At 51.2% G+C, this 26,385-nt stretch overlaps 12 protein-coding genes across 13 annotated transcripts; 4 read left to right on the plus strand and 8 right to left on the minus strand.

The window, feature by feature from the left end:
* Positions 1-18: 18 nt before the first annotated feature.
* Positions 19-928, minus strand: LDX57_012804 (uncharacterized protein; the record flags this gene model as incomplete). Its single annotated transcript, XM_046094554.1, has 2 exons — positions 19-841; positions 885-928. 2 exons carry the CDS (start codon positions 926-928, stop codon positions 19-21), a joined length of 867 nt encoding a protein of 288 aa, XP_045950533.1.
* Positions 929-1,377: 449 nt separating this feature from the next.
* Positions 1,378-1,818, minus strand: LDX57_012805 (uncharacterized protein; the record flags this gene model as incomplete). The annotated part of the gene is made up of 1 exon (XM_046094555.1): positions 1,378-1,818. One exon carries the CDS (start codon positions 1,816-1,818, stop codon positions 1,378-1,380), a length of 441 nt encoding a protein of 146 aa, XP_045950534.1.
* A 1,265-nt stretch (positions 1,819-3,083) lies between these two features.
* Positions 3,084-3,797, minus strand: LDX57_012806 (uncharacterized protein; the record flags this gene model as incomplete). Its single annotated transcript, XM_046094556.1, has 1 exon — positions 3,084-3,797. One exon carries the CDS (start codon positions 3,795-3,797, stop codon positions 3,084-3,086), a length of 714 nt encoding a protein of 237 aa, XP_045950535.1.
* An 843-nt stretch (positions 3,798-4,640) lies between these two features.
* Positions 4,641-5,872, minus strand: LDX57_012807 (uncharacterized protein; the record flags this gene model as incomplete). The annotated part of the gene is made up of 2 exons (XM_046094557.1): positions 4,641-5,067; positions 5,136-5,872. 2 exons carry the CDS (start codon positions 5,870-5,872, stop codon positions 4,641-4,643), a joined length of 1,164 nt encoding a protein of 387 aa, XP_045950536.1.
* A 475-nt stretch (positions 5,873-6,347) lies between these two features.
* Positions 6,348-7,720, minus strand: LDX57_012808 (uncharacterized protein; the record flags this gene model as incomplete). Its single annotated transcript, XM_046094558.1, has 4 exons — positions 6,348-6,660; positions 6,707-6,876; positions 6,939-7,354; positions 7,405-7,720. 4 exons carry the CDS (start codon positions 7,718-7,720, stop codon positions 6,348-6,350), a joined length of 1,215 nt encoding a protein of 404 aa, XP_045950537.1.
* A 643-nt stretch (positions 7,721-8,363) lies between these two features.
* LDX57_012809 (uncharacterized protein) lies at positions 8,364-9,371 on the plus strand (the record flags this gene model as incomplete). Its single annotated transcript, XM_046094559.1, has 1 exon — positions 8,364-9,371. The coding sequence occupies one exon, from the start codon at positions 8,364-8,366 to the stop codon at positions 9,369-9,371; it is 1,008 nt and encodes a 335-aa protein (XP_045950538.1).
* On the minus strand, positions 9,215-12,227 carry LDX57_012810 (uncharacterized protein). The gene is made up of 5 exons (XM_046094560.1): positions 12,038-12,227; positions 11,811-11,978; positions 11,229-11,752; positions 10,694-11,176; positions 9,215-10,641 (listed from the first exon to the last, which is right to left on the minus strand). Exons 1-5 carry the CDS (start codon positions 12,092-12,094, stop codon positions 9,708-9,710), a joined length of 2,166 nt encoding a protein of 721 aa, XP_045950539.1. The 5' UTR covers positions 12,095-12,227; the 3' UTR covers positions 9,215-9,707.
* Positions 12,228-14,589: 2,362 nt separating this feature from the next.
* LDX57_012811 (glycoside hydrolase family 92 protein) lies at positions 14,590-17,238 on the plus strand (the record flags this gene model as incomplete). The annotated part of the gene is made up of 6 exons (XM_046094561.1): positions 14,590-14,737; positions 14,793-14,825; positions 14,878-14,987; positions 15,044-15,864; positions 15,918-16,601; positions 16,656-17,238. 6 exons carry the CDS (start codon positions 14,590-14,592, stop codon positions 17,236-17,238), a joined length of 2,379 nt encoding a protein of 792 aa, XP_045950540.1.
* A 333-nt stretch (positions 17,239-17,571) lies between these two features.
* Positions 17,572-18,930, plus strand: LDX57_012812 (uncharacterized protein; the record flags this gene model as incomplete). Its single annotated transcript, XM_046094562.1, has 1 exon — positions 17,572-18,930. The coding sequence occupies one exon, from the start codon at positions 17,572-17,574 to the stop codon at positions 18,928-18,930; it is 1,359 nt and encodes a 452-aa protein (XP_045950541.1).
* Positions 18,931-19,112: 182 nt separating this feature from the next.
* LDX57_012813 (uncharacterized protein) lies at positions 19,113-21,027 on the minus strand. 2 transcript variants are annotated; one of them, XM_046094564.1, is made up of 3 exons: positions 20,678-21,027; positions 19,937-20,615; positions 19,113-19,861 (listed from the first exon to the last, which is right to left on the minus strand). In XM_046094564.1, exons 1-3 carry the CDS (start codon positions 20,720-20,722, stop codon positions 19,203-19,205), a joined length of 1,383 nt encoding a protein of 460 aa, XP_045950542.1. In that variant the 5' UTR covers positions 20,723-21,027; the 3' UTR covers positions 19,113-19,202. The 2 variants fall into 2 exon arrangements, with proteins under 2 accessions (XP_045950542.1, XP_045950543.1); XM_046094563.1 differs by having other exon boundaries at positions 19,937-21,027.
* A 1,258-nt stretch (positions 21,028-22,285) lies between these two features.
* Positions 22,286-23,358, plus strand: LDX57_012814 (Hsp70 family protein; the record flags this gene model as incomplete). The annotated part of the gene is made up of 4 exons (XM_046094565.1): positions 22,286-22,340; positions 22,512-23,098; positions 23,166-23,210; positions 23,275-23,358. 4 exons carry the CDS (start codon positions 22,286-22,288, stop codon positions 23,356-23,358), a joined length of 771 nt encoding a protein of 256 aa, XP_045950544.1.
* Positions 23,359-24,840: 1,482 nt separating this feature from the next.
* Positions 24,841-25,567, minus strand: LDX57_012815 (uncharacterized protein; the record flags this gene model as incomplete). Its single annotated transcript, XM_046094566.1, has 2 exons — positions 24,841-24,849; positions 25,088-25,567. The coding sequence occupies 2 exons, from the start codon at positions 25,565-25,567 to the stop codon at positions 24,841-24,843; spliced, it is 489 nt and encodes a 162-aa protein (XP_045950545.1).
* Between the last annotated feature and the right edge of the window lie 818 nt (positions 25,568-26,385).

The following is a 26,385-nucleotide window of genomic DNA, read 5'->3' on the forward strand; positions in this document are numbered from 1 at the left end:
CAAAGGGGTCAATATCCACTAAGTAAAAACCACCCCCCCATCCACCACCATCGTCTGCCCCGTCACATAATCCGAATCCTCGCTCGCCAAAAACCCACCCACCAGCCCAGCCACATCCTCCGGCCGACTCGTCCGCCCCAACGCAACATTCCGATCCGAATACAGCCTCAAACTCTCGCCCTTCCCCCGGCCCTGGATCGCACCTAGTCCGGCATCGATCTCCTCCCACATATTCGTATCCACGATGCCCGGCGCATACGCATTCACCGTGATCTGATGGCCCGCCATCTCCATCGCAAACGCCTGCGTCAAGCCACGCACGGCGAACTTACTCGCGGAGTAAATCCCCAGCGTCGCGAAGGGTTTATGCGCGACGATGGACGCCGCGCCGAGGATCTTATACACCCCTACACCGGCCGCGGCGTGGGGATCGCCCTGTGCGATCATCTGGCGGGCGGCGGCGACGTAGCAGTTAAACACGCCGGTGAAGTTGACGGAGAAGACGCGGTCGATGTCGGCGGGCGTGCAGGAGAGAAGGGGTTTCACTTGGGCGATCCCGGCGTTGGCGATCATGAGTGTGAGGGGGCCGAGTTGGTGGACGGTTTCTTGGATGAGGGTCGATACGGCGTCGGGGGAGGTTACGTCGGCGGGGATGCCGATGGCTCGGGGGCGGGGAGATGGAGGTGGCGTGGAGGTCTGCGTAGTGGTAGTGGTAGGAGGAGGATGAGGGAGGTTGTTGAGTTCGTCGACGACGGAGTGGATTTCGGTCGCTGAGGAGGGAATGTCGTTGACGCAGACGGAGTAGCCATCTTGGACGAGGCGCTGGGCGATGGCTTTGCCGCTGGGAGAGTTAGTATGGGCTGGATTTAAGGTGGAGAACGTACATTCCGCGAGCGGAGCCGGTGACGATAGCAGTGCGACGAAGCATATTGTCTGGTTCAGAGGTAGGGATTGAATAGAAGAGAACGTAGGTAGACTGCACCTATATATAGATATACTCATCTGTTGCAGTCGGGAGGGGAAAGCGGGGAAGAACCAGGATTCGCTTCATCGCGCTCGATGATTGATGGAAGGATGAAAAGTCAGTCTTGGAAGTAATCGCTGGCCGTGTAACCTGCAAGGACGATTGAATTTGAAATGGATCTGGAATTGACGACATAACAGTACGATAAAGTTCTATAGTATAACCTTCAGTACATTAGCCTCCGATCTGCTACCTTGAATTGTATGGTATACAAGAACAAACAAAATAGGGCCTCATGGTCAGTTCAACAGGCTACTAGTACCAAACAACCAGGAGGCAAGTGCATCTTGGCCGATATACCTCTTTCCCTGCTCCCAGGTTCCTCCCTCCGCACACCAACCAACCCAATCCCCTCACTCCGTCCGCGACACCGACCTCAAAGCCTCCATCGAATGTCTCCCCTTATGATCCACCGCACTCAACACCATAGACGGATGCAACGCATTCATCGCCACCATAGCAAAGAACATCAACATCGAATCAAACACATACATGAACGCCTCATGACTAATCAAATACCCATCATTCCCCTGCGCATACTCAACCAGACGAAAGACCGATCTGATCAGAATCAAAACACTCGCAATGTACAGTCCCCACAGAACGGATTCCCAACCACGACCGAGGATACCCGGTGGGGCAGAGGTTGTTTGCGATGTTGGTCTGGCGCGGATCCGCAGGTGGAAGACGACAGAGGTGATTAGGAAGAAAGTGAAGAAGACGAGTTGTACGCAGAGGCCGCCGATGGTGATGTGTTCGCCCGTGTGCATGGCACTGATTGTTCCGCTGGCCATGATGCCGCCGCCTGTGAGGAGAGACTAGGTGGTTATTATGTGTTCGAAGGGTTGAATAACATGTGTTGAATTCACACACACAGAGCGACAGGAGGAGAGAGATACCTGCAGCTTGCATAACAAAAGCAATCACATCGCCAGTCACAAATATCCCCGTCATCCATTTCAACGGTACCATACTATAGCCCTCAGCACGGAGATGGCGAATCAACCGCCCAAGAACCATGTAGATCGACGCCGCGTAGAGCGGGGGTGCCAGTAAGATGAGGATAGTTTGTATCGAATAGATAGGTACACTTTCGGTGTCGGAGTGGGCTTTCGCTCGTGCAATATACCCGATTATCTGAACTTTGGTTTTAGGAAGCTTTTGTTAGCACATTGTCGGGTCCATGGCTTGGGTTCAAGAATTGCGTACAGATTCCACCGAGGACGAATGCAATAAAATACCAAGAGCGGCTTTTGACGAGCTGATATACATGGTAGGCAGTTGTTCCAAGGAACAGAATGATGAATATAACAGCCGCTGGGACAGACGGTGTATATCTGTAGAGTTGGAAATCGATGTGTCCTTCGGAGTCACTCATGGCGGACTGATCGAGAATGAGGAGGTCGAAGTGGTGGAAAGATTCGAGAAATATAGCGACAGAAATGAATTGGGTCCGGTCATGGCTTCTCTTTAATATCGGGTTGTCCCTTAACATTGGAATTCGTACCGCTGAAATATTTTCTCTGGTATTCCACGAATTTGGCGCCATAGTATATCTCTACATTAGGTTTAGTGTACGACCATACGAGACCCAATTGGAAGCAAGGACTTCAGCGGAATCTGTGGGTCTTTCCATCTAGATTCCATGCCGATCCCAGGCAATCAGGGCATCTGTACTTCCAATTTGCGGAATAGAAGAGTGGATTCCTCGTCCACTGCAGTACACACTCCACACCCTTGAGATAGAGGAAGGCTGCGGAAATAACCAAGAGTTACTTGGAGCATCTTGGCGACGAGCGGATACGACAGTACGATTGCAGTCAGCAGCCTAGTACTTCGGGCCAAATTCCCTCGAAGGAGTTGGTTTCTCTGTTCAAACACACATGGTTGCGTTTGCGTTATCCATCCAACTTTCCAGTTAGTCGGAAAGATAACTACGGAGAGTCGACGCAGAATGGAGAAATTCCTCACATTGCAAAGGACCTCTGACAAACTTGAAGCCCCTCTCCAATCATATACAGAAATCCACAAACACAAACGGGGTAGATATTTAACATAGCTAGAGCCCTCTCTCAAATGCATCCGCCATGTCCCCCAGAGTGTTAAACCTCCAGTCATACACATACTCATTCATATTACCCATGACCGAACCCGGCCTAACAATCCAGCTCGAGCGAATCCCCATCTTCCTCGCAGCATGATGATCATGAAACTGACTCTGCGCGGTTTGAACAACCTGATGCTTCGGTATCCCAAACTTCTCCTGCGCCATCCGCAGCATATACTCAAAGTTCCTCAGATCCGGCTTATAACTCCCCACCTCCTCAGCAGTGATCACCAGATCAAAAGGAATATCCTCCAGAGGTCCCGCATTCGATCCCTTAAAAGACCCCACATCCACGTTGGAAAGACAAACCAGCTTAAAATGCTTCCGCAACCGCTTCAGGGCGTCAATATTGTCCGGAAAAACAGGCCAGTCTCGCACGGACTGCCCAAAGGCGACGCTTTGCTCTGGAGTTGGCGCGGGAAGGCCCAAACGGGCTGCCATCTGGGGATTAATGGCGGCAACGAGATCGGTGTATTTCATGCTGGGAGTGGCGGCTTGCTGGGCCCGTTCGCATTCGTAGTATGCGGAGAGGATCTGCTCGCGAGAGCGGTGGATCCCGCTGGCTTCGACCAGAGGTTGGAAGTTGTTTATGGCGCCGGTCTCCCAGTCGATGAGGGTGCCGTATACGTCAAGGGAGAGGAGGCGGTATTCGGAAAGGGTGGTCATGGCTTATTTATCTGCAAGTGGGGAAGGAGATGATTGTTTGCGATGACTACGAGTCTAAGGGGTTTAACCGGTAAAGTGTAAGGTTTAGGGTCTGAGAAGATTCTGGGATATGGATGAGAGTGTAGAGAATGAATATGAGAGAGGACCCGAGGGCAAAATTTTATCGCTATTTAAAGAACCCGTTGACGTGAGAATAAAGGGGAGGGGTCTCAATCCTCATCGCATTTGATTCCGGTTCGCTTATGATTTGATCGCCTCATCGGAAAGCAACCCGACATTCTTCAAGTAGAAGCTCACTCTCAAAACTGGCATGATCCCCGAGGCGCTTGCATTGGGTTACATTGAGTCGAGAGCATCGTCTTAGTCTATAGCGGTCACTCATCCGGTTGGTGGCCACTCTCCCGGTCTGTGGACACTGCACCAGTCGACAGTCTGACTATGCTCGGCTGCCATTTCTTTGAACCTGTGATTTATTACTGCCATTTTTCATATGGAAGCTTACAGCAGGGAAATCCAGGAGCATGAACCCGTCTTGTCCATGCACCGATGTGTTCCAACTGGCCACACCTGAGCCAGAGTCTGCTGCTTAGGAGTGGCATCAGAGCCCTGTATTTGCTGCACGAACATTGACACATAGAGCTAGAGAGCTTGCACAAACAAATTCATAGTCGCGATCCTAATTACTAGTATTTTCAACTATCCCCTTATCAACCATATAGCAAGCATCAGAACCATAATATAGCTCTAGATTTACTTGTCCATAACAGTCCCAAGAATTATATTACATACAGCACACAACCCACATTGCCTAATTCAACTCTCTCTCAGTAGACAGTCTGGGGTTTACGCAGCACATTCCAACCCACAAACCCTCCTCGGCCACCTGATCCACACCTGCATCTCCTCAGCCAAGCTATCCCCGATCTCAACAATGAGCGAACGGCACCAACCGCACAGAAACCAATACCCGTCGAGCCGATGCAAAACGACACAATAAAACGCCGTAAGGACCAACGCCAGCGGCGCCTGTCGCTGCATGAGAGGTATGAACTCCCGTTGCAACAGGATCGGCCATACGAACGCGGCACCGGGCTCAAGTGGTTCATTGGCAACTCGCATGAATCGCAAGGCTGTGTTTAATTTTGATAGAGCGTCTAAGTAGATGGTTTGCTCTTGGGCCGGGAGGTCTTGGGTTTTGATGAAGTCGGCTAGGGCTGAAAGTTCGGTTTGTTCTTCGTTTGAGGATGAGGGTTGATTGGGAAGATGGCCACTTTGTCAGGTGTTAGTGCTTCTTTCCTATTGCGAATTTGCGGCGGCTCTGAGATAAATGTACAGTACCTTGATATATTGATAACGAGTCTATAATCCTCATGAAGCAAAGGTCGCAAGGAACATTGATAGATCTCCCCCCGATAAGGAGCAAGGATAGTCTCAACGCCACGACACATATTAAAGATTTTCACCAGCATGGCAAGAGGCGAAAGTGTGCTCTCCCTACTATGGGACGGGTTCTCCATGGCAGATTGCGCGCAGACCAGAATGGCCATCAGAGAAGACAGGCCGAACAAAGGCACACAGTTCGCGGCTGAGATATTGGCGAGGTTCTCTCTAAAGCGCACTAGCGATCTTTGCAAATGATATGTAGAGAGACCTGCATAATCGTGTCGTTTTGGCTCGCTATTTACCGAATTGATATGCAATGCGGACAATGCGAGCAGCCCGTCCATAAGGTAGTCGCATGTGTACGCGTGTTGGGGAAGAGCTATAGCCCACGTGTCCTGGATGTCGCTGCGATGGGACAGCGTCCTGGCGACTGACGTGGTGAAGTGATGCATCAGTTCAAGATCTTGCAATGCAAGGTCCGCTGTGCTAGAAAAGTCATAGAGCGAGGAGGGCCCTGCGAGCAGTTCCATGGCACCAATGACGGAACCGGAGGCGGTTGCATCAGCCGTGGGTGTGGGATCCTTTCCACGAACTGGGCTTTGCCGTTGCTTCTGGCCTAGGTCCGTCTGATAGATGCATTGGCTCTGATATTTGAGACAATTGTGACAGGGCTGTTGCTCATTGCACTGCATGGGTGAAGAGGTGAGCTGATCCGCGAGAGAGGAGAGAAACAAATGACGGGCCGAATACCTTCACCCTCCGCCTCTTGCATTCGATGCATCCATTCCGTGATTTTCGATGAGGTCGTCTAAGTGGCATGATGCATCTATAGTGTCCAGTGGTCAATAATTAGGGATGGGAATATCGCGAAGTGCTGCGGTACGCCAAGATGTGCGGAAAAGGAGCGCCAAGCCTTGCTCTTGGCGGGCCTGATCTATGGTGCCTGTGTTCTGTTTATCAGACCCTGTAAACTAGTCACAGAAAGGGATTCCGTAGGAGCTTAGACATTGATGTCGATTCACTGTAGTAACCGTGATTCGAGAGTATTTACGGTACTACTGCACGAGGAACACATACTTGCTGACCCTGTAGCAATTTGCCCTCGCCTGTGTAGCCAAAATATACTATCTCAACATAAATCCCAAAAGACAATCCCATCCTCAAACCTCACGCACCCACCTCGCGTATATCAAACGCAAACATCCCATTGGACTCCACCGAATGCTCATTCTGCAATTTAGTCGCACACTCAGCCCCCGCTGCCGGAACACGATACTCGAACCTCTTGCCCGGCCCCGGCAGTTTCCCGTCCGCCAGCGCATACGGATAGGGCAGATACTCTGGCATCAAGCCCAGCTGCACCAGCACCGTCGCTTGGTCCCAGGCGATGTGCTCGTGGTAGAGCCTGTCGCCGCGGATGTTGACGATCGCTGTGAAGGGGACGTGGAGAAGTTTGCCGGTGGGTGGGATTCCGGGGATCCTTTTCAGAGTTAGTTGGATCCTTGTGTGGGTGTCAAGAGACATACATCCAATCAATCTGCATATTATGAGTCATATGGCAGATAAATTCATCTACGACGCGATCCACGCCGACCGTGCGACTGATCAACTCGAGCTGGGTATCAGCCGGATTCTGGAAGATGAAATGGTGGAGGTAGAAATTGCTGAGTTTGGCTCGCCCAATGCCCCCTGTCAGCTATAAACCAGTGAGTATGTCTCTTCTCTCTCGCATGTCAAGAACCACGATATCTGACTCACCGTCGTCGTGTGATTCACATACGGCTCCTGCACCATCGTCGCCATGGTCTTTTCGACCGACCGCTCGTCAAACTCGTAGAACGTGTGCTCTTCCCAGATCTTCTCGAGATCGAAATACGGTCCGTCCAGATGTTTCTTCACGAACGTGAGAGATCGCGTATGTGCGACTCCGGCCGCCGAGGCGATGAAATCGGCATGTCCGGGGACGATGAACTGAGAGGACGAGGCCTCGGGGTACGAGTAGACTTTCGTCTCTTGCGAGTGCGTCTGGTCACCAACTGGGCCCGCAAGATGCAGAAGCACGGGGACGTTGGGGATGCTGTAATCGGAGAAGGACAGCACGGCTGCGAAAGACCGCGCGACTTCGCGAAGGAAGGTGGTGAAGGAGGGAGGGTAGTCGTCCCTCGAGCCGTAAACTGTTCTCACCAGTCAATCCGCAGAACCTGACTGGAAGGATGATACAGACCCAATAGCCCCAACTGATGCTTTTCATCACACTCAGGCAAAGAACGTAGCTCGTCAACCGCTCGAGTTACCCGTTCCTGTGGCGACTCGTCACCCGGGTTGATGGTGACCTGCACCACGGCATAGCTCTCCTCGGCCCACTTCTGCAATGGAGCCGGATCCAGCCCAGTATTTTGGTCGTTACAAGATGCATGACTTTGCGGGCGTAGCAGCACTAGCCCCGGACCCTTTCCGCAGCGCGAGAGTGGGGTTTGGAGAGTCATGTCGGGGCCGAGGGACTTGGCGGGGGTAAAGGAAGTGGGAGGGGAGGAGGTCATCGTGAGTATATCTTTACAATATTCTGATGGTGGATGTGGTAGAGGGGAGGGTTGAATAGGTGCTGTTGGTGCTGTTGTTTGGGGGAGGGTTCGGTTCTTTATCAAGGACGATCCAGCAGTCTTTAAATGTCTCCACTTGGCGATGCTCGGGATCTGCTTGGAGATTGCATGATCGGGGTAGAAGTAGTGATATCGAGATCCAGGCGAGTACAAAGGGAGAAAGAGAACGAAGGTAATGTTGGACTTTGCTAGCCCAGGGTAGAAAGAGGAGAACTGTCAGCTTATGTGTTGGGTAAACAGAAGTAGACATGACCCCGCATCGGCAATTTTAGAGGAGTTGAGAATTTATCCTTGAAGATGATTGATGGACCAGCGTCTAACCGGAAGACGAGAGTGCCATGCCAATAATGGGCTCGAGCATATCCAACCCCTACCATCAATACCCCAAAGCACCAAAAGCACCAGGATTGCAATCCTTCCAAGTGACTAGCCATTCTGCCCTCTGATTGGTCCATTCGGTAAGACACACGTGACCATACCCATCCACATCACGTGCCTCTCTTTGTCCAACAGCTCCAGCTCCAGTTCGATCTCCATGACATCTCTGGACTTCACCTCCCCTCCCAGGCCCCCTCCCCTCAAAATGAACGCTCAATTCCAAGCAACGCTCTCCGACTTTGAATCTAAACTCAATGCCCTAATCACCAGCCTCACCACCTCCCCAACCGCCGCCGGCGCCCCCTCCGCGGCCGTGAGCCTCCTCAACGCCGACGACTCGCTCACCTCCGCCGTGGAAACCCTCCGCCAGCACCAAGCGAACTACGCCCGGATTCTCAAACTGCGCGCCGAAGCCGAGAGTCTCGAAGATCGCGTGAAGTCGATCGTTCGCGACGTGGTTCACTACGAGAACGAGATCCGGACGACCTGCGACGAGGATGACGAGGATAGTGATTCGGATTTAGACGATGATGAGGACGAGAGCGATCTCTCTGACGAAGAAAGCCGACCCCGTCGTACAGGCCTCCGCAGGACAAAGGAAGTCGAATATAAACTCCTTCTCGACTTCGCGCGACGCATCAGCAAATACAATCTGCAAGCGGCGGCCGACGCAGCGGAGGGGATCCACGGGAACGAAGCAAAGACGCGGAAACGGATCGAGCAGGAAGATCAGAATCAGGATTCCGAGATGACAGGGACGAACAGCAACGCGAACGTCAACGCCAACGGCACAGAGACAGAAGGAGGACCCGGCGTGGAGACGGTTTCGTCCGTCACGAAAGACGCGACCGCCTGGCTGGACGAGTCGGCCAATTTGACGCGCCAGGTGTACATGCTGCCGTATCCAATGGAGGATCGCATTCGCGGCGGCCTGATGGGCCAGATCCAGCTGGCCGCGGCGGAGGGACGACCTGGGTTCGACGCTGACGGGGAGGTGGAGCGGTTGATTCGCGAGGCGGAGGGGTCTGGTGTGGCGGATGCGATGACGCCCGTGCAGCCTGGGGAAGGCGCCCGGCATGCTGACGAGGCGGCCATGGCGGCGGCTCATGCGGGTTCGGCGGCCACCAGTGCCGGGAGGACGGCTGCGCCGCCGCCAAAGCCCAAGGCGATGCTGGATTTGGATCTGTATGATCCGGATGAGGACGATGTTTGAGGGGGAAGGTATGCTACGGTACGGCATTTTCTACAGAACCTGGATTGCTGGGACGGCCCTGTCTGGTGAATCTGCGGACATGAGTCTGGTTCTCGATGTTCTCCGGCAAAACCCGGGAGATGATACTCTATCATGCCTGACATAGATCCGGTATCATGTACACGGTATGGCCTATCGACTGCCGTCAATCACACCCGGAGCAGTTCTGGCACATCCGATGTGTCACTGACAAACCCGTCGGGATTCCAATGTATTTAACGATCATTACGATATCAACGGACATAACAAACAGAAGTGTACATTCACCCTCCAACAAACGTAGAATCTTTTCTCAACCTACGTCTGACACCACGCATGCTGCAACTTTCGCACCTGCTCAGCCGTCACTAGACCGAGATCTGCCTCTATGCCCCTCATCAAATCCCGCACGATAGCCCGCTCCTCAGGACTCTCAAAACACTGCCCCACAGCATAAAGAAGCGGCACCATATAAACTCGTGCCGCGCTCTGCGGCCTCCCCAACGCGATGCCACAGATCTCTTTGCACCGATAATCGGCCTCCTTCGTGAGCTCGCGATACCCCTGGAGCCGATCGAATGCGGTACTGGGGCCGCTGACGGCGTCGGAGGGACGGTTGAGGGCCAGCGCGAGTCGTCCGAAATGGTACTGCTGCATGGCCGCGGCGCAGGAGGTCAGACTGTAGAAGATCTCGGGGAACGGCATGTGGTGGATGTCGGGGAGTTTGGAGAGGTCCTTGGGATGTTGGAGCCGGAGGCAGGGGCGGAAGGTCTCGGGCATGCGTTCGAGCCAGGCTTGGAATTCGAATTGGAGTTTGAGCCAGGTGGATGTCGTGGGGTGGGTAGCTGTTGGGGTTATGGAAGTGGTGGCGGTCGGGGGAGAAGGGCTTGGCGTCTGGCCGGTCCATTGTTCCACTTGAGATTTCTTGGACACGGCGAGGAAGTTAATGACTTTATTCAAGAGCCAGACGAGGTTGTTTGCCGAGAGGTCTTCGGGTGAGAAGCGTAAACTGGAGGAGTTGGAAGATGAAACATTCCCCTGGTCGTCGATGGGTATGCCGGCGGCTCTCCATAGTGGGATGTTCTGGTGGTCGAAATGTGGTGGTAATCGCGTATAGTACGAGCTCAGATAATCTTGCCGAGCCAGGTTCCAAAATGATGCCACAGTGCCTTGGGTAAATGTGGGATGAGCAGAAGTAGAATGGTGTAGTTCAAGCAACGAGTTGAATAATGGTCCGATGCCACGAAGCTGCCTGGAATCCCGGGTGTTAGCATGGTATTGATACGCATCGAATGGAAACTTACAATTGCCAGTTATCTCCAGATTCATCCAGCAGTTTGTAAAGAATCAGAACCGTAGCAGCTGCTAGCAGGTTTTCTGTCTTCTTCCAGAACTCGCCAGCTGCGTGCTCTTCTGCGAGGGCTTGGGACCGTGGGTGCTTCGTGTGCAGGCTCAGCCACCGACGAACGATCTCGACCGGCGATTCCAAAACAGCAGAGCTAGACACAGAGGTGTAAGCATCTGAGACGCTGGCGTTCATTTGAGAAGCCGCCAGATAATAGTAATTGGCAGCTTTGAGAAACCAGTCCACCTGCGCCGAATTGGGGTACGTTTCCATAGTAGCGGGGCTAGTAAACATCCCACTACCAACGTGCAATGCCGCGCCTTTCATGCGCCCAAGATGCTTGGCGGAAAGAGCGGCAATGGAAAATCTGAGAAACGAATCATTGATGGCACGGATGGGTACAAAAGCTCCGAAGAACTTGTTTGAGTCAGAGAGATCCAGCCTATGGGAAGTGAGCAGAGTTCAAGCTGCATCGCCCAGGACGATATACGTACCAAGGTCCCAGGGTTTCTGAATAATGTCGTATGAGAAACGCTATTTCATGCTCGGTTCCCGTCATCAGTTCAGAGAAGATGTCTTGAAACTCCTCCTTTTCGCTTCGTTGGGACGGGCTCGCAGACTGCGTCATCTCGGCGTTTGGTGAAAATGGTTTTTGCCTGGAGTCGCTATATACATTGCCTAGATGATTAAAGCCTTCGTTGAGGGCATTGATCGGAGTAACTGGACTAGGGCCGACACTTCTACTAGAAGCGCTGTACGACTGGGTGGAACCTGTCGTATCAGCCGGTCCTGTTTCTACACGCGAGGTTGTTGTGTGGCTCGCTAGAGACGCAGAGAGAGCCGGGGGCGCAATCGCGGAGCTGATTCTCAAATCTTGCATTGGCGAGTGCACTTCGGGCTGATGTACCCCGGTAGGCGGCCAATGGGTAGGAGGTGCCAATTCCGACCGAGGAGAGGCGTTGTTAATCGGATGATGATCCAGATTGCGACTCACGGCCACCACGGGGTCGTTAGCTACCTTTTGAGATGTCAACATTCATGAAATGGTCATTGCCAAGAAAGACCAAGCCTCTTACATCCTCGGGGGTTTTGGGTGCATGCGGCCGGAAGCTGCCGTCTTGGTAAGGCGCATATCGACGCCGTACCGAGGCACCCTGATCTATGAACTTTCGAGTCTGAACATAGCCGGGGCATTGAACGCCAGCAGTGCTGCAACGTTGACAGTGCGGACGAGTCTCGTCACACTATGGCGGTTAGTAAGACCAGAGAGAGAGAGAGAGAGTGAATCACGCAAAGAACGAACTTTCAGATGCCGCTTTTTACAACGCTCACAGGCCTTGTTTGACGGTACCCCGGGCATTCTTGCCACGATTAGGACAATGTCCTCTAGACAGTTGGGCAGTGAGGTTTTCTGGTACGAGCACCAGCTGTAACCATCATCTCACGGTGTATCCCTGTAACACCGTCAAAGCATGCAGCATCCAAGAAAGCGAGGACATTCTTGGAGAAAGTGTGAATGAGCAAGGAGGGCGTTCGGTGGAAACTCGGCGAGTTTAATCAGCCACGGCACGGGACCTGGATTATCGTTCTTCCAGTTTTTTATCGGGTCCCGATCGAGTATATCATCGACGCCTCAAATTGTTTCATCTTCTGTCTATCTTTTACGGATACCTTCTGGCAGATCCACTTCGTTGTCGCTGGCAATGCTTCGAGCCCCACCTGACATTCTGGGTACTTCGCAGCCACGGACGCTGCAGGGCAGCCTGCCGCATCCTCATTTTCACCGTCTAGATCGCGAGCGATCGATGCGGCATTTGCCATCGGCGAACAGTTTGTCGAGTAGCGTATCTGGGGCCGAAAAACGTCGGATATACGATGAATGGACCAGTCAGTATTTGATTCCGAACATTCCAAATCCAGTTCGTGCTAAAACCATTCAGGCGTCGGAAAACCACACAACTTGATCTGCTCCCATTGTCGCAATCCAGATGATTTGATCCCTTGTGAGACCTGCTGTAGGTCCTACCACGCGGCTTGCCTTCAAACGCTTGAAGGGTTCTTTCCTCGTGGGCCTTTTTACTGCCCGTCGTGTAGACGGAATCAATGGGATCAATCGGTTCAATTTGACACGCCCCTTCCGTCGTCCAATGTGTCGCGGAGCAGCACTCCGAGCGTGCACGGCTCCAGCCGGGTTAGTAGCCCTTCGGGGTACAATGCATTCCATCAGAATCGGTCAATAGAAACCGTGGGATTGCCAGCTAGGGATCTTCCCAATGCGTCTATCACATTTCCGCGGCAATTCCGACAGCTTGAGCATACTCTAGCTATTCAACCCGAATTACTTTCCCAGGCCAAAGAGTTTTTGATGGTCAATGGAAATTTCCCGGCCAATCAGGAGTTTCCGATCGAACTTCTGTCCAAATTAGGATCGATGATGGCGGTTGTAGAGTCTCAGAGCCCACTTCAATCTGAGATCCGGAACTTGAGAGAGGAGAATGCAAGTTTGCGAAATGACAACGCAAACATGAGAGATTATTTCAATGCTAAACTACCAACCCGTGAGCCCATGATAACCACTCAGTCATGGGATTTGTCAACAGATACCCCGAGGACGACAGCCGACACAGGCGACAAAGCATGGGACAGGATCGTGTCTGATATGATTTGAGGGCTCTTAGTTGATTTATGGTACTATGCCATGGCCATCAATTACTGAACTAGCAGAAGTTTTGTCGGAGCCAGCCACCAACTTGCGGACAGGCCACGGGGCCGCGTTGTCAGCGGAGTTCTTCGAAGGGTCCTGAGATAGTGCGCTTTTTCAACGCGTCAGAGCAGCCTGTCCCATAATATTTCTGTTGGAATTCTCCTAGCCTAAGGATCAAGGAAAAGTGTCCATCTTTCTGGGCTCATGCGTCCGGCAGAAACCTCATGTCTCTAGAAAAGACCAATGCCACCGCAAGTCGTGGGGTATTAACAAGGGTCGGGCGCTTAAACCCCTGTTACCCTCATGCGCCACTCTCTTCATTCGGGCGCCGACACGATGTTGATGATGGTATGATGATCGCGGAAAGCGCCTTGCCAAACTATATTTAGAGACGTTTTAGGCGCCCGCAGTGCACAGCATTGTGCCTTTTGCCAACCCTGCATTGGCCATTTCATCTGTTTACAATGCTTTGGGAAACCCGTGTCTTTTGGCAATCACGATACAACGACGATACACCTTGAAGTAATGTTGACTTAAAAGATCAACTAATTTCTATGACCTTGGTGGCCGCCCCGCATTGAACCTCTACAGAAAACACTCCACCCTGGTCTTCTGCGGAGTATGAAATGCGGGCAGAAAATTGAGTCGGCAGCCGATTTTCGAATTGTTCTTTGATTGGACTGAACTCCGCCCCCTTGCAGAGTTACATGCGTCAATATAGTCACTGCACGATGTGACCGCGGCCTGTTGGACTACTATTCTAGGGAATTTCTCTGCCAATCGCCGCTGCCTTAGCTGCTGTGTGCTCAACGGGCGATGGGGAGGGGTTCCACGCGTGTTTCATAAATGGGAAATAACATGGCGAGAATATCCATGGCGAGGGCGCCTTCTATTTATTTCCCACAGGATTTGGAAACAGTGGGTTGAGTTTGTTTTGCATACCATTCCCCGCATCAACAACTGTGGAATGTGGTTCTGCGTGACGCCTCAGTTTATTTGTTGTTAATCCAGCCGACCTTTACAGATCTTGGGTAATGAATGCTTGAGGACCTAGGTGCTCTATTCCTGCAGAAATACCTGTTTCTATCTTCATCTAGCCGGACGATCCATATCTCCTGAAGTAACATCGCGTCTGCATTTCGATCCACAACATGGCATCAAACTATCGTTTTACGAAGTTTCAGAGCATTTCCCTACTCTTCTTATCGCTTTCATGCATTGCATACGCTCAGAATGGCGAAGAAACCAAAGCTGACGTCCTGGATCTTGTCGATCCGCTCATCGGAACCGCCAATGGAGGTACTACAATCGAACCTTTCTGCATAGCCGTGAGCCTAACCAGACAAACCGCCAGGACATTCTTTCGCCGGAGCTACTCTTCCATTCGGTGGGTCCTTAGATCGTAATAACTTTCGCACGCTGCTGCTGATGAAAACTAGGCATGGCCAAAGCTGTAGCCGATACCCAAGGAGAAAACCAAGGCGGGTTTGCATACGACACAACGAAGGTCACCGGGTTCTCTCATATGCATGATTCGGGAACTGGGGGTGTAAGTCGCTGAGACGGTCTATCAAACATGGACTCCTGATTACTCACACTGCATAGGCAGCTTCTTTGGGCAATTTTCCCATTTTCGTCCATCCCAGTTGCCCGGAAAATGATTCGAGCAAATGCAAATGGCAGCAGAACGACAGAGCAACAGTATGGAAGAAAGACTCCCCCAAATCCAGGCCTGGGTATTTTGGCATCAAGCTGGAAAATGGTGTCCATGCTGAAATGACCGTTACCAATCGGTCGGCTCTGTACCGCTTCAGCTTTCAGGATGTTTCCGAGCCACTCAGTCCGATTGTTCTTGTTGACTTAATGGATCTTCCGCAATCGCGATCGAAAGGCGCCGCCTCGGTGGATGGGTCTACTGGGAGGCTTACTGGAAACGGCACGTTCAATCCCAGTTTTGGACAGGGGACCTATGATCTACACTTTTGTGTCGACTTTAAAGGGGCCGCGGTTCGCGAGACAGGATCGTGGAATAGGAATTCGGTGGTACCTGACCAAAACACCATCTTGATTGCAGAAGGAAGCGCTGTACGCACGGATTCGGCTGGTACGTATACACGATTCGATGCTACAGAAACGGACAGTTCTATTCTTGCCCGGGTGGGTGTAAGCTTCATTAGCGTGGAACAAGCCTGTGGGAATGCGGAGAAAGAGCAGCCTGACTTCGACTTTGACGGAACTGTTTCTGCTGCAGAGGACGCATGGAGAGACAAATTGAACGTCATCAGTGTCGATGCGGGTGGAGTTTCAACTGATTTTCAGAAGGTTTTCTGGAGTGGGATCTATCGCACCATGATCAGTCCTCAGGACTACACCGGAGAAAATCCCTTGTGGCAAAGCGATGAGCCGTACTATGATAGCTACTACTGGTGAGGAATGTCTTTCCGTAACATTGTCATCTTAATCACTAACACGGGGATAGTATCTGGGACTCATACCGCGGTGTTCACCAGCTCTTGACGCTGATGGACCCGTCCTCTCAGTCCTTGATGATCAGAAGTCTAATTGATATTTACCGTCACGAGGGATACCTCCCCGATTGCCGCATGTCGCTTTGCAAGGGTTGGACGCAAGGCGGCTCCAATGCAGATGTTTTGATCGCCGAAGCTTACCTGAAAAAGGTGGAGAACATCGACTGGGACACCGCATATGAAGCCGTCGTTAAAGACGCGGAAGTCGAACCCCCGAACTGGGATGTGGAAGGGCGAGGAGGCCTTCGCAGCTGGAAAAGTATTGGCTATATCCCCAAAAATGATATGGACACAGAAGGCAGGGGATTGCGCACGCGGAGCGTATCTAGGACTCTTGAGTACGCATACAACGACTTCTGTATCGCAGAGATGGCCCAATCGATGGGCCATGAGGATGACTACGAGAAGTACACACTACGTGCGTCCAACTGGAAGAATGTTTTCAAGAAGGACCAGAAGTCATACATCAAAGGCGTGGATACCAATTTCACCGGCTTTGTTCAGCCCCGACTTCCCAATGGGACATGGGACTATCAAGATCCCATACTCTGCAGTCCTCTTATGAACTTTGATTCGTGCTACTTGAATGCCAATGGTCACGAAACCTATGAGGGCAGTTGCTGGCTTTATACATTGTACGTTCGCTCCCCTTCATGAACGAGCTAAGCCTAACAGGTTTACTGCAATAGCTACGCACCACAGGACATGGGCTCGCTGATCACAACCCTCGGTGGCCCAAAGAGCTTCACTGCGCGGCTAAACTATCTCCACGAATCCGGAGTCCTGTATGTCGGCGATGAGCAGGCCTTCCTCACTGTCTTCCAATATCACTACGCAGGCCGACCCGCTCTTTCAACGAAACGAGCGCATTTCTACATTCCTTCTCAATTCAATACATCCGTCTCCGGAATCCCCGGTAATGATGACGGCGGCGCCATGGGCTCATTCGCAGCATTAAGCATGCTAGGCCTATTTCCTGTCCACGGACAAGATGTCTACCTAATCAGCGCGCCCTTCTTCAAGGAAATCAGCCTCCGAAACAAAGTTACCGGGAAGATGGCCACAATTCGGAACATTAATTTCGACTCCAGCTATAAAGCGATCTACATTCAGACCGTCAAGCGGGATGGGAAGCCGTGGACGAAGAATTGGATCGGGCATGACTTTTTTGCCGAGGGGGGTGTCTTGGAGTTGGAGCTGGGTGCGAAGGAAAGTGCATGGGGAACGAAGATTGAGGATCTGCCTCCTAGTATGAGCGAGTATCAGTGGTAGTTGTGTTGGGGTTTGTGTTCACATATCCCATTCCTGATAACGATGTCAGGAAATAAGTCCATCATTGAGCTTAACCATTCGGAGGGTATATACTGCACACTTAAAACGATACGCGGCGGAGAGACACAGCACCGCCTTCCTAATCGATAGCCATCGAGGCGGCTACCGGCGCGGAGTATCTCTTGCTCCGACATATGCAGTACAAATATGCAGTGATGACTAATCCCGAGATATGCATCACCGACCGTAAACGTAAATGCCTTGGTTGAATTCACCTTCTCCTCTCCCACTCCATATATCAAGGCTACTCGCCCTCTCTCCAGTCCTCCTTTGATGCTGGGAAGATGCGTTCTGTCGCGCCCGCGGCACCATTGGCTTCGACTCCGCAACCTTAAGGTTCAATCTAGCTTACACCACCGAACCGTCACCAACATCTCCACCACCAGAGTTCCAATCCACCAGAAACAGCATCATGTAACCAGCGTTCCCCGACAACGCCGGGCCTTCTTCACAGACGCCATTCCCACCGTACTACTCCCACCCACCATCTTCACTGCTTTGCTTCTCGCTCTCTGGACCTGGAAATGTTTCTGGATCGTGGTCATGCAGGACAAACTCCTGTACATCGCGTGGCTGCCGCCGTTCGCGCGTTCCGAAAAGATCGCCGACTATGAAGCCCAGTGTGGTCCTGTGCAGTGGGAGGAGAAGCAGATCCGGAGTTTGGATGGGACGAAACTCGCAGTTTGCGAGGGACGCATGAAAACCCCCTCTGCTTCCCATGCGGACACTACTGCTACGACTATTCCTCGCCACAGCAATCAGGAGACGGTCGCGAAGCGTAAAAAACGCATCGTGATCTGCTACTTCCAAGGAAATGGCGGATCGACGCCTCTCCGGCTCCCGCTGCTCTCGGATACGCTGCGCACGGTGACGTCAGCGTCGGAGGATGACCACGTTGAATATATCGTGGCGGCACTGTCCTACCGCGGATACTGGACGTCGTCGGGTCGCGCGACGCAGTCGGGGATCGAGCTGGACGCGCAGGCGTTCTTGGCCTGGGTCTCAAAGACTTATGTAGAGCCGGACACCGACCTGCGGATGATTCTCTGGGGCCATAGCCTCGGATCAGCGGTTGCGAGTACCGCTCTCGCGACGTATCTGGCTTGTCAGGGCGGCGGAGGTCCCTCGGTGCCAATGCCGAAAGAAGACGGTGATCAGGCAGGGGTGGTGCCAATCACCGGGCTGGTTATGGAGACTCCGACGTCCAGCACAAAAGATATGTTGATCAGCTTGTATCCGCAGAAGTGGCTGCCGTATCGGTATTTATGGCCATTCCTCTGGAACAATTGGGACATCTCGGTAGCATTGGAACGGATGGCGGAATGGAGGGACCAGTGCCGATCGAGAGAGGCGGAGATGAAACAGGGTGGATTTGGTGAGCAGACGGCGGTACTAGGGTCGGGAACTGCGAAGCCGAGACCGATGACTTGCTCGCCGCCTCCCATCCTTATGCTCTCCGCTGAAAAAGATGAAGTCATCCCACCCCACGCAGCAGATCAACTAGAGGCGGATGCGAGGAGGCTGAAGCTGGTACTGCAGAGAAGGCATGTGGCAGGTGCCATGCACACCGAGGCATTGGTCAAAGTGGGAGGCAAGAGAGCGATGATGGGGTTTTTACTTACATCTACCTAGCTGCGTTACTAGCGGTGAACGAAGAGGGGATGAGCGAGCCAAATCTTCTCCCAAACGGAAACTTGTCAATATGTGAGACCAGGTGCTCGACGGAAGGGCGAACCGAGCAACGGTAGAGTTTACACCGTTGTCTTCCTTAGATCCAGAAAAACAGGTACTGTGACTACAGCCAAGGGGAATGAGAGAGAAAAATCAATATTGTATTCTGGGAAAGATAACTAGATCCCGAGATGCTCCCGATTTCCCACTCTTGACCCTAAGATCCGACAGATTCAATCCTCCGGGGGGTACTTAATGTTGCCTGGGGGAGCTTTGAACGTTCTGATCCTCCCGGGATACGCCAGATCCAGGATATTGGGATATGGGGGAATGTCCCAGTTCTCGCACGAGTCATCCTGGAACCCGGTAATCTCGTCGGGCTGAAGAGGCTTGGAGACCACAACTTCGGCTGCACACGACATGGCTTCCCAGATACCGCGTTCCGGAGTCATCAACAATCTATGGACCGCAGGCCTAGTCATGAGAACAGGATAGCGGCCGGTAAGGCAGACTTCCTTTTCAGCAACTCGACTAAACCAGTGCGAGGTAGACAGTGGTTCTTCTTCATCATGAGCAGGGAGTCGGTTTATAGGCGTGAGCAGAAGGCCCCTTTCTTCAGTCCCCGCCCAAGTAGCCAGGATTGCCATCCTGTCGAAGAGCCTAACTAAGCTATCGAGGCGCGTTTGTGCCTTATCCGAGTCGGTCAAAGGACATAGCAGCGGATACACTGGGTGCGATTCGGACAGCACTTTTTTCGCAAGGAGCTCCGCCGCCGACTTTCGGTGGTGAACGCTCCGCAGAACCACAGACTCATTGTAGCAGCGTTTGGCTCTTGCGTCGCAGAACATTCGAAGGGTTTTGCAGCGCCACTCCTCAGCACCCACAATATTAACTGTCGTGTGTGGTGACCAGGTTGTTAGCGAACAGCCCAAAAAGACCACCAAACAAGTATTGAAGGGGAACTCACTTTTTCGGATATGCTTCCATGTCTTATACAGCTCCAAGCCCAATGGTGGGGGCACGCTTTGGATCTCATCCGTCTGGTTGTCCATTGTATCCACGAAGAAGAAAGGGTTGGCCAAGATGGTGTCAAAGGCCTCCTTGGACAACAGAGCCTGGGTCAACAACGATGGGAGGAAGGTGTGAACTTCTTGGGGGAGGTATCCTAGAAAGGTATCCCATTCCTTGGAGATGCAGTAACCATCAAGTGCATCCAGGATAGCCTGCTTTTGATCTGCAGACATCAAGTCTTCGACGGGCTCTGCATTCTCCGTCCCAACTGCATACTGCATTGTCCAGTTGAACGCGAAGCTGCGTAACTGGTTCTTTATCTCATCCATTTCAATATTACTCCAAGCACCCATGGTATGATCCGTCCAGGGCACGCCACACGATCCGCTGAGTTTCTGAACTCTCCTCAGGTCGAATGCCCACTTGGGGTTCAGTGGCCCCCAGCGCTTGTATTGCTTGGCAGGGCCGGTTCCAAACCAGAGGCATTCGTCAGAAGGGGGTCCAGGGAAAAAGTATTCACGTTCTTTCTGCTCAGTGGCGTTGTTGTGGTCCGGAGGTTGTTGCTTGAATGGAGATGCAACCGTGGCGCTGGGGACAGACTGCTCTTTCGCCTGTCTGGGGGAGCGGCGCTTTTTCTGGGTCGCAGGCTATCAGCAGGAGCCAATCAATTGGCGGTATTACAGGCTTGGAGACTTACCGCACTTTCCTTCCTTGCTGCCTTGGTTCTCTTTCCGTTGCCCATGATACAATCGGTGTTCGACAAGAACACGGAAACGAAACAGCAATGGTAGTGGGAATCCACAAAAGATACGACAAGATAAGCAAGCACCGACGTGAGAGAGAAAGGGAAAGACAGGGAGTGAGTAAGTGAGTGAGAATGTTCGTGTGTGTGAAATGGGCAGATACAAGATCGTGAAGGAAACACAAAAGTATGGTAGCAGAAACAAAGGATTGTTGAAGTCTCGATAATGAAGGAGATACTTGATCGATGTATTTATCCTGAATAGTGACCGGTCAAGCTCAGTACTCCGTAGGTTCTCACAGCAAAACAATAAAAAAAAAAAAAAGAAAGAAAGAAAAACAACTGTAAGCAACAAACCGTTGAACGTAGGTATGTATTAGCGAAGAACAAGCTGCCTGGAGTGCAGCAGCTGGGTGTGGGAGAAGCCCTTACTTATGATACTAGCTATGAGTTACATGACTACCAGGAACCGGGAAGTTCCTGGCAGGAAGTTCCCGATGGAGGGGTCCTATCGGCAGGTTCCTAACAACAGAGTCTTTTGTTTGGACTAATAATAGAACTATCAAAGAACAGAACATTTGGTTGCCTGGCTGGTTAGTGGTAGCCTTTGAAGCCACCGAGAGCGAACTTTCTTTGTGGTTACAGTGGCTGCGGACCCAAGTGTTTCACGGAGGCAGTCTCTGCAACCCAGCCAATGGACAGAAATGACGCATTGACGAAAATCGATTCGCTGGCCTATCCGTTTGTCGTCGCTCCGGCACAATTTCTTCTCTAGAGTCAGGGAACGGCTGCCTGCAGCGGCGGGGAATCAAGCCGTTGGATTCTGGCAGAGAGAGTCCTGAGACGCTTTGTGAGGTTTAGAGGTAATATATTAATTTGTTTCACTAGAACTGAGGCCATATGACACTAGAGGTGAGCTGGGAACCGGTGCTCTGCTATACAACATGTCGTGGGCTTCTCCACTCTGGCCGAGCTGAACAGACGGTCTCATAGAGTGGGCAGGAATGTAAGATATGTCGGTGAGAAGCTGAGACCTTCCCAGCCTTTGCCATTGGCGACGCAAACAGGGTTTCACTTTAATGTCGGGGAATGTCTACAGACTTCCTCGGCATCCAATAAAAGGAGGGTATTGAACGACTATCACCGATGTTGTCTTGCCCTCACGGGTTAGGTAGGCAGGTCAAAAGCGAATGCCAAGTAAAAGTGGCTACTACGTACCTAATCAGAGATTGGGTCTGCACATCTCTTGCATGATGGCACATTGACCGATTGGATCGACCACCCTGACAGCAGAAGGCCCCAGATGTACTGTACAATCGCTTAGCGTTTGCCGTGAGAGGAGTCCAGGTCCATCATTCTGCTGTGGTAGGAGTAACACAACACTTTTTAGGGCAATGGGAAAGCACAGAGGCAAAAGAGGGTACAGCTCTTTTTACTCCCCCACGAGCCACTTTTTCACCGTTTACCCCTCTGCCAATTTATTCAGATCTTCTTCAACTTCTATTAGGGACCTTGACCTTCATTTCCACTACTCTCTTTATTCAAGAATCTCACCATCTCGACATGGATACCAAACCCGACCTGGTGATTTCAATTGACTTGGGGACGACATTTACAGGTCTGTGGAAATTTTCTCCCAAGTTGAAAGATTCCACTCTCAGCACTTGCCTTTTTTCTTATTCCTTGTATTTGTCTTCTTATGTCTTTGTATTACCTCGTTGTTCCTGGTCCCCCACCATCTTGGTTTCCGTATGTCTATTCGCACAGATCACTAACGATCCCTGCTTAGGTGTTGCCGCCAAATATCTCGGTGATGACATGAATATCGAAGGCATCCATACCGTAGACGACTGGCCTAACCAACCTGGCGGCGACATGACTGGTAAGGTGCCAACTCGCATCGCTTACCCGAAACAAAATAGGCCCCTACCTGCGGTGCGATGGGGCTACGGAGTCGAACCCGGAATGGTTGCTTGTTCCTGGACAAAGTTGTACCTCGCCGATGGGAACCAATTCGAAGACGAGGCTCTCGAGTTTGCAACAAAAATGAGGATTCTTCAAATCCCTCGCGGGAAAACGCACGAAAATGTCCTCGAGGACTTCCTTGTGGAAGTACTACAATTTGCCTATTCCCGGCTGAAGATAAGATTTGGGGCAAATCTGGCAAACATGCGCAAGGAGATTGTCTACACGTTTCCGGCCACATGGCCTGCAAAATCCATCTCTGCGACCGAGAGTGTTGCCAGAGCAGCCGGCTTTGGGGAAGAAGGCTTCTCTAAAAATGCCAAGATTTCAATGCTAGGGTTCACTGAGCCGGAGGCCGCAATGGCCCTGGTTGTCGGTGAACCAACAGCATTTTCTGGAAGTATTCTAGAAGTATCATACCCGAACCTGTATACCCTAGGCCGTCTACCTCTATCCCAGGCTAATGTTTGTGCGGCAGGGAGGCGACTGCCTCATGATCGTTGACTGCGGTGGCGGTACGGTAGTGAGTCTGGCATACAATGACAGATGTGTCTCATAAACTGTGGAAGCCTACTAACAGCTCATAGGACCTCACGACTTACCACGTGGCTGATGCAAATCCACTTTTATATGACGAGCTCACGAGCTCTATGGGTAAGAAGCCTCTTTAACTCTGATGGGATGCCGACTGAATGGCTACAGGCGGTCTATGTCGGTCATCCGCTATAGACCGAAACTTTTACCTTTGGATGAATGACCAGTTCGGATCGAGCTTTACAGAGCTCCCATTAAATCTCACCGGTCTGGGGAGCGAGTTTATGCGCCATTTCGAAGATGCAAAATGTCAATTTGATAACACCCAGCAAGAAGAGGTTTTTTATCTTCCCTTGGCCATGACAACCAGGGGCCGTATTCCTTGTTACGACAAAGACAGCTCTCTCGTCTATCTCAGCAGGTATTGATCACATCCTTATGCCTGACGAGAAATATTTTTGCTTTAAATCTACTAACCAAACACCCAGCACCGTTCTTCTCGGATTTATGGAGCCAGTTGTCATGAAGATCACTCGGATGATCGATGAACAAATTGATGCGACGAGGGTGAAGACACGGGGAAAATCCGTCAACGTATGGTCGTGGTTTTCTTAGGTTCTAGACAAGATGTTGAGCTGATGCGGATGTAGAAGTTATTTTTGGTCGGAGGTTTCGCCAACTCGGCGTATCTGTGTGCAACGGTTGATGCTCATCTGGAAAGCAGAGGAATCCGGATCTGCACGCCGGATAAACCGTCTGTGATCTTTTTTCGTTTGATTCGTGTGCTTTGCTTAACCAAACCTTCTAACTATGATCGATAGACATTTGGCAGTGGCAAAAGGTGGCGTTGTGCGAGGCTGTAACATGCATGGCCCTACACGACGGATTTCAAGATATTCATTTGGCATAGAGAATATGTCTGAGCCCAACGCCATTGTTGGGTTTCCGCCGGAACAAGAGATTCATTGGCTTTTGACAAAGGGGGATTCGTACGGAGATGATGATACCAGGTTCAAGACCATTTCCTGCACTCACATTGTACGGGAACCCCCCGTAAAAACAGTCCGCATCTTCGCGACAAAGCAGGACCCTCCTCCAACTCGATTTGGTGATCTTGGTATGAGACAGCCATTCCCTCCCACATCTTCTCCATCACTGGTTTTTATCTCTATATCGCGTTCTAATACTTTTATCTTGATCAGATACCCGAGAGGCTGCTAGTATACGCTGCGAACTGTCGGATATGGGGCAGGAAAATATGTTCCGAGCAACTATCAATGGCCGAGAGACCTATCATGTCCCTTTAAAGGTTGAGATGATACTCCGGGCGAGAAAGGGTTCCATAGAGTTCAAGGTGACTTCATTCCGGAATAGGTTGCTGGGGACTGCAACCCTGCGATTGATTGATTTTTGGTGAGCTGAAAAGGTGATGCCTTTCATTCGCTGTTTCGATCGTTATGAAAGCTTCCATCGTTTGTGTATGTGCATCGATCGTCCTCCGGCGCATATAGTTTGTTCATATTCATCCCTCGAAGTCGCTGTCTCCATCTCTAATACCTGTCTCATCACGTTTCCATTAGACCTTCTTTGTGTGGTTCGTGTACCTTTCAAGACATGGCTTATGAAGCCTGAAGCGTTAGTTGAGAATACTTTATCTTACTCCATACCCCAAAGCATTCCTTCAATTGAAGCATAAACGCGCATATATTGGGTCAACCAGCCTAAACCCCATCCTGGAACATAAGTCTAACAGCCAAAAAAAAAAAAAAAAAAAAAAAAAAAAAAAACACAAAAATGAGCATCAATCAGCTTGCCGTTCGCTCGGTCTGAAAACGTTCTATATGTTGTTTCCCGCAATGCATTTACAGGTTCCACATTATATTCCCGCGACAGCCACCACAACAGCAGCAAATAACCCGGCAGGATGATTCCAGGCCGGAGAGCCCCGACGCCATCGTCGGACACGTCGTCCACTTCATCTTTCACATCATCCTTGATATCGCTCGCTCCGTCCTTGATGTCGTCTCCAATGTCACTGGCTTTATCTCTGATCTTGTCCAACACGCTGTCGTCGTCATTGTCGTCATCGTAATCGTCATCGTCGTTATTGTTGTCTTTGTCATCATTGTCGTCGTCGTCATCTCGAGCATATAATTGTGGAAGGTGCTTATCGCTTATAGATGGAATCGCGGACCGATCATCAAGGATGTGGATTGAGTTTTCCTCGGGGGCGTCACGGCGCATGATATCGAGCGTTGAGGAAGAGGGCGGCCTTATGATTCCAGCGAAGACGGAAGAGGCAGAAAGAAGGAGGGCGACGCCGATCGTTGAAGGTTGGGGGTGCATATTTGCAGATGTTATAATTTCCCGAAAGAATCAGGTGATATAACTTTGCAATTGTTCTCTGACTGGTAGCTCTTGATATAGAAGATATGACGAACTATATTATGTATATGCGGTGCTTTGATCTTAATGAATTGACATAAGGCAAGAAATAGACTGAGGTAGAATTGATGATGGATTTGAAGTTATACGGGGCTTTGGACGATATTAAATATACTCAACTAGGAAGCTGAAACTCCATCGCAGTCATCTCTTTCTGTCCCCATTTCTCCCGAACGGGTTCAACAATGCGCTTTTTGCCAGCGCCGTCAGATGCCAGCGCCACAACGTCCGTCTATGCATACCACATCCACCCATACAACCGGGCAGTGTCAGCATGCTGACTTGTAGGGCTGGCTAGCAGCAATGGGGGCCGCCAGTGGTGAAACGAACGCGCCGCAGATGCAAATGACGCAGCGCCAAGACCTCCATCCAACGTAGCTCGAATAAAATTCTTCTAGGTACGAGCTAGAACGTATTGGGTTTCTACTTAACTAGAAGTATTTCCAGATTCGGCCAAATGCAACGCTCGTTCGAGCTGAGCCCCCAAATGCGTTATTGCTGTGGCTCGTATTGGGAATGCTAATCAGTCTTGGCGTCAGCACAGTAGTTAGTTCTAATGTTATTAAAGAGCCTTTCCTGATGTGAGGAATATCTTAAGCCAGTACAATTTCAACTTGTGGTTGAAGGTCTTGGGGTATATGTCCGAGACCCATCTCAGATCCGCTTTGGGGCCGGGGAGAATATGCTAAAATGTAGACACATTTCGGTTCTACTCTCTG

Source organism: Aspergillus melleus (assembly GCF_016097325.1).
Source record: "Aspergillus melleus strain CBS 546.65 chromosome Unknown contig9, whole genome shotgun sequence".
In the NCBI taxonomy this organism is placed as follows: Eukaryota; Fungi; Ascomycota; class Eurotiomycetes; order Eurotiales; family Aspergillaceae; genus Aspergillus; species Aspergillus melleus.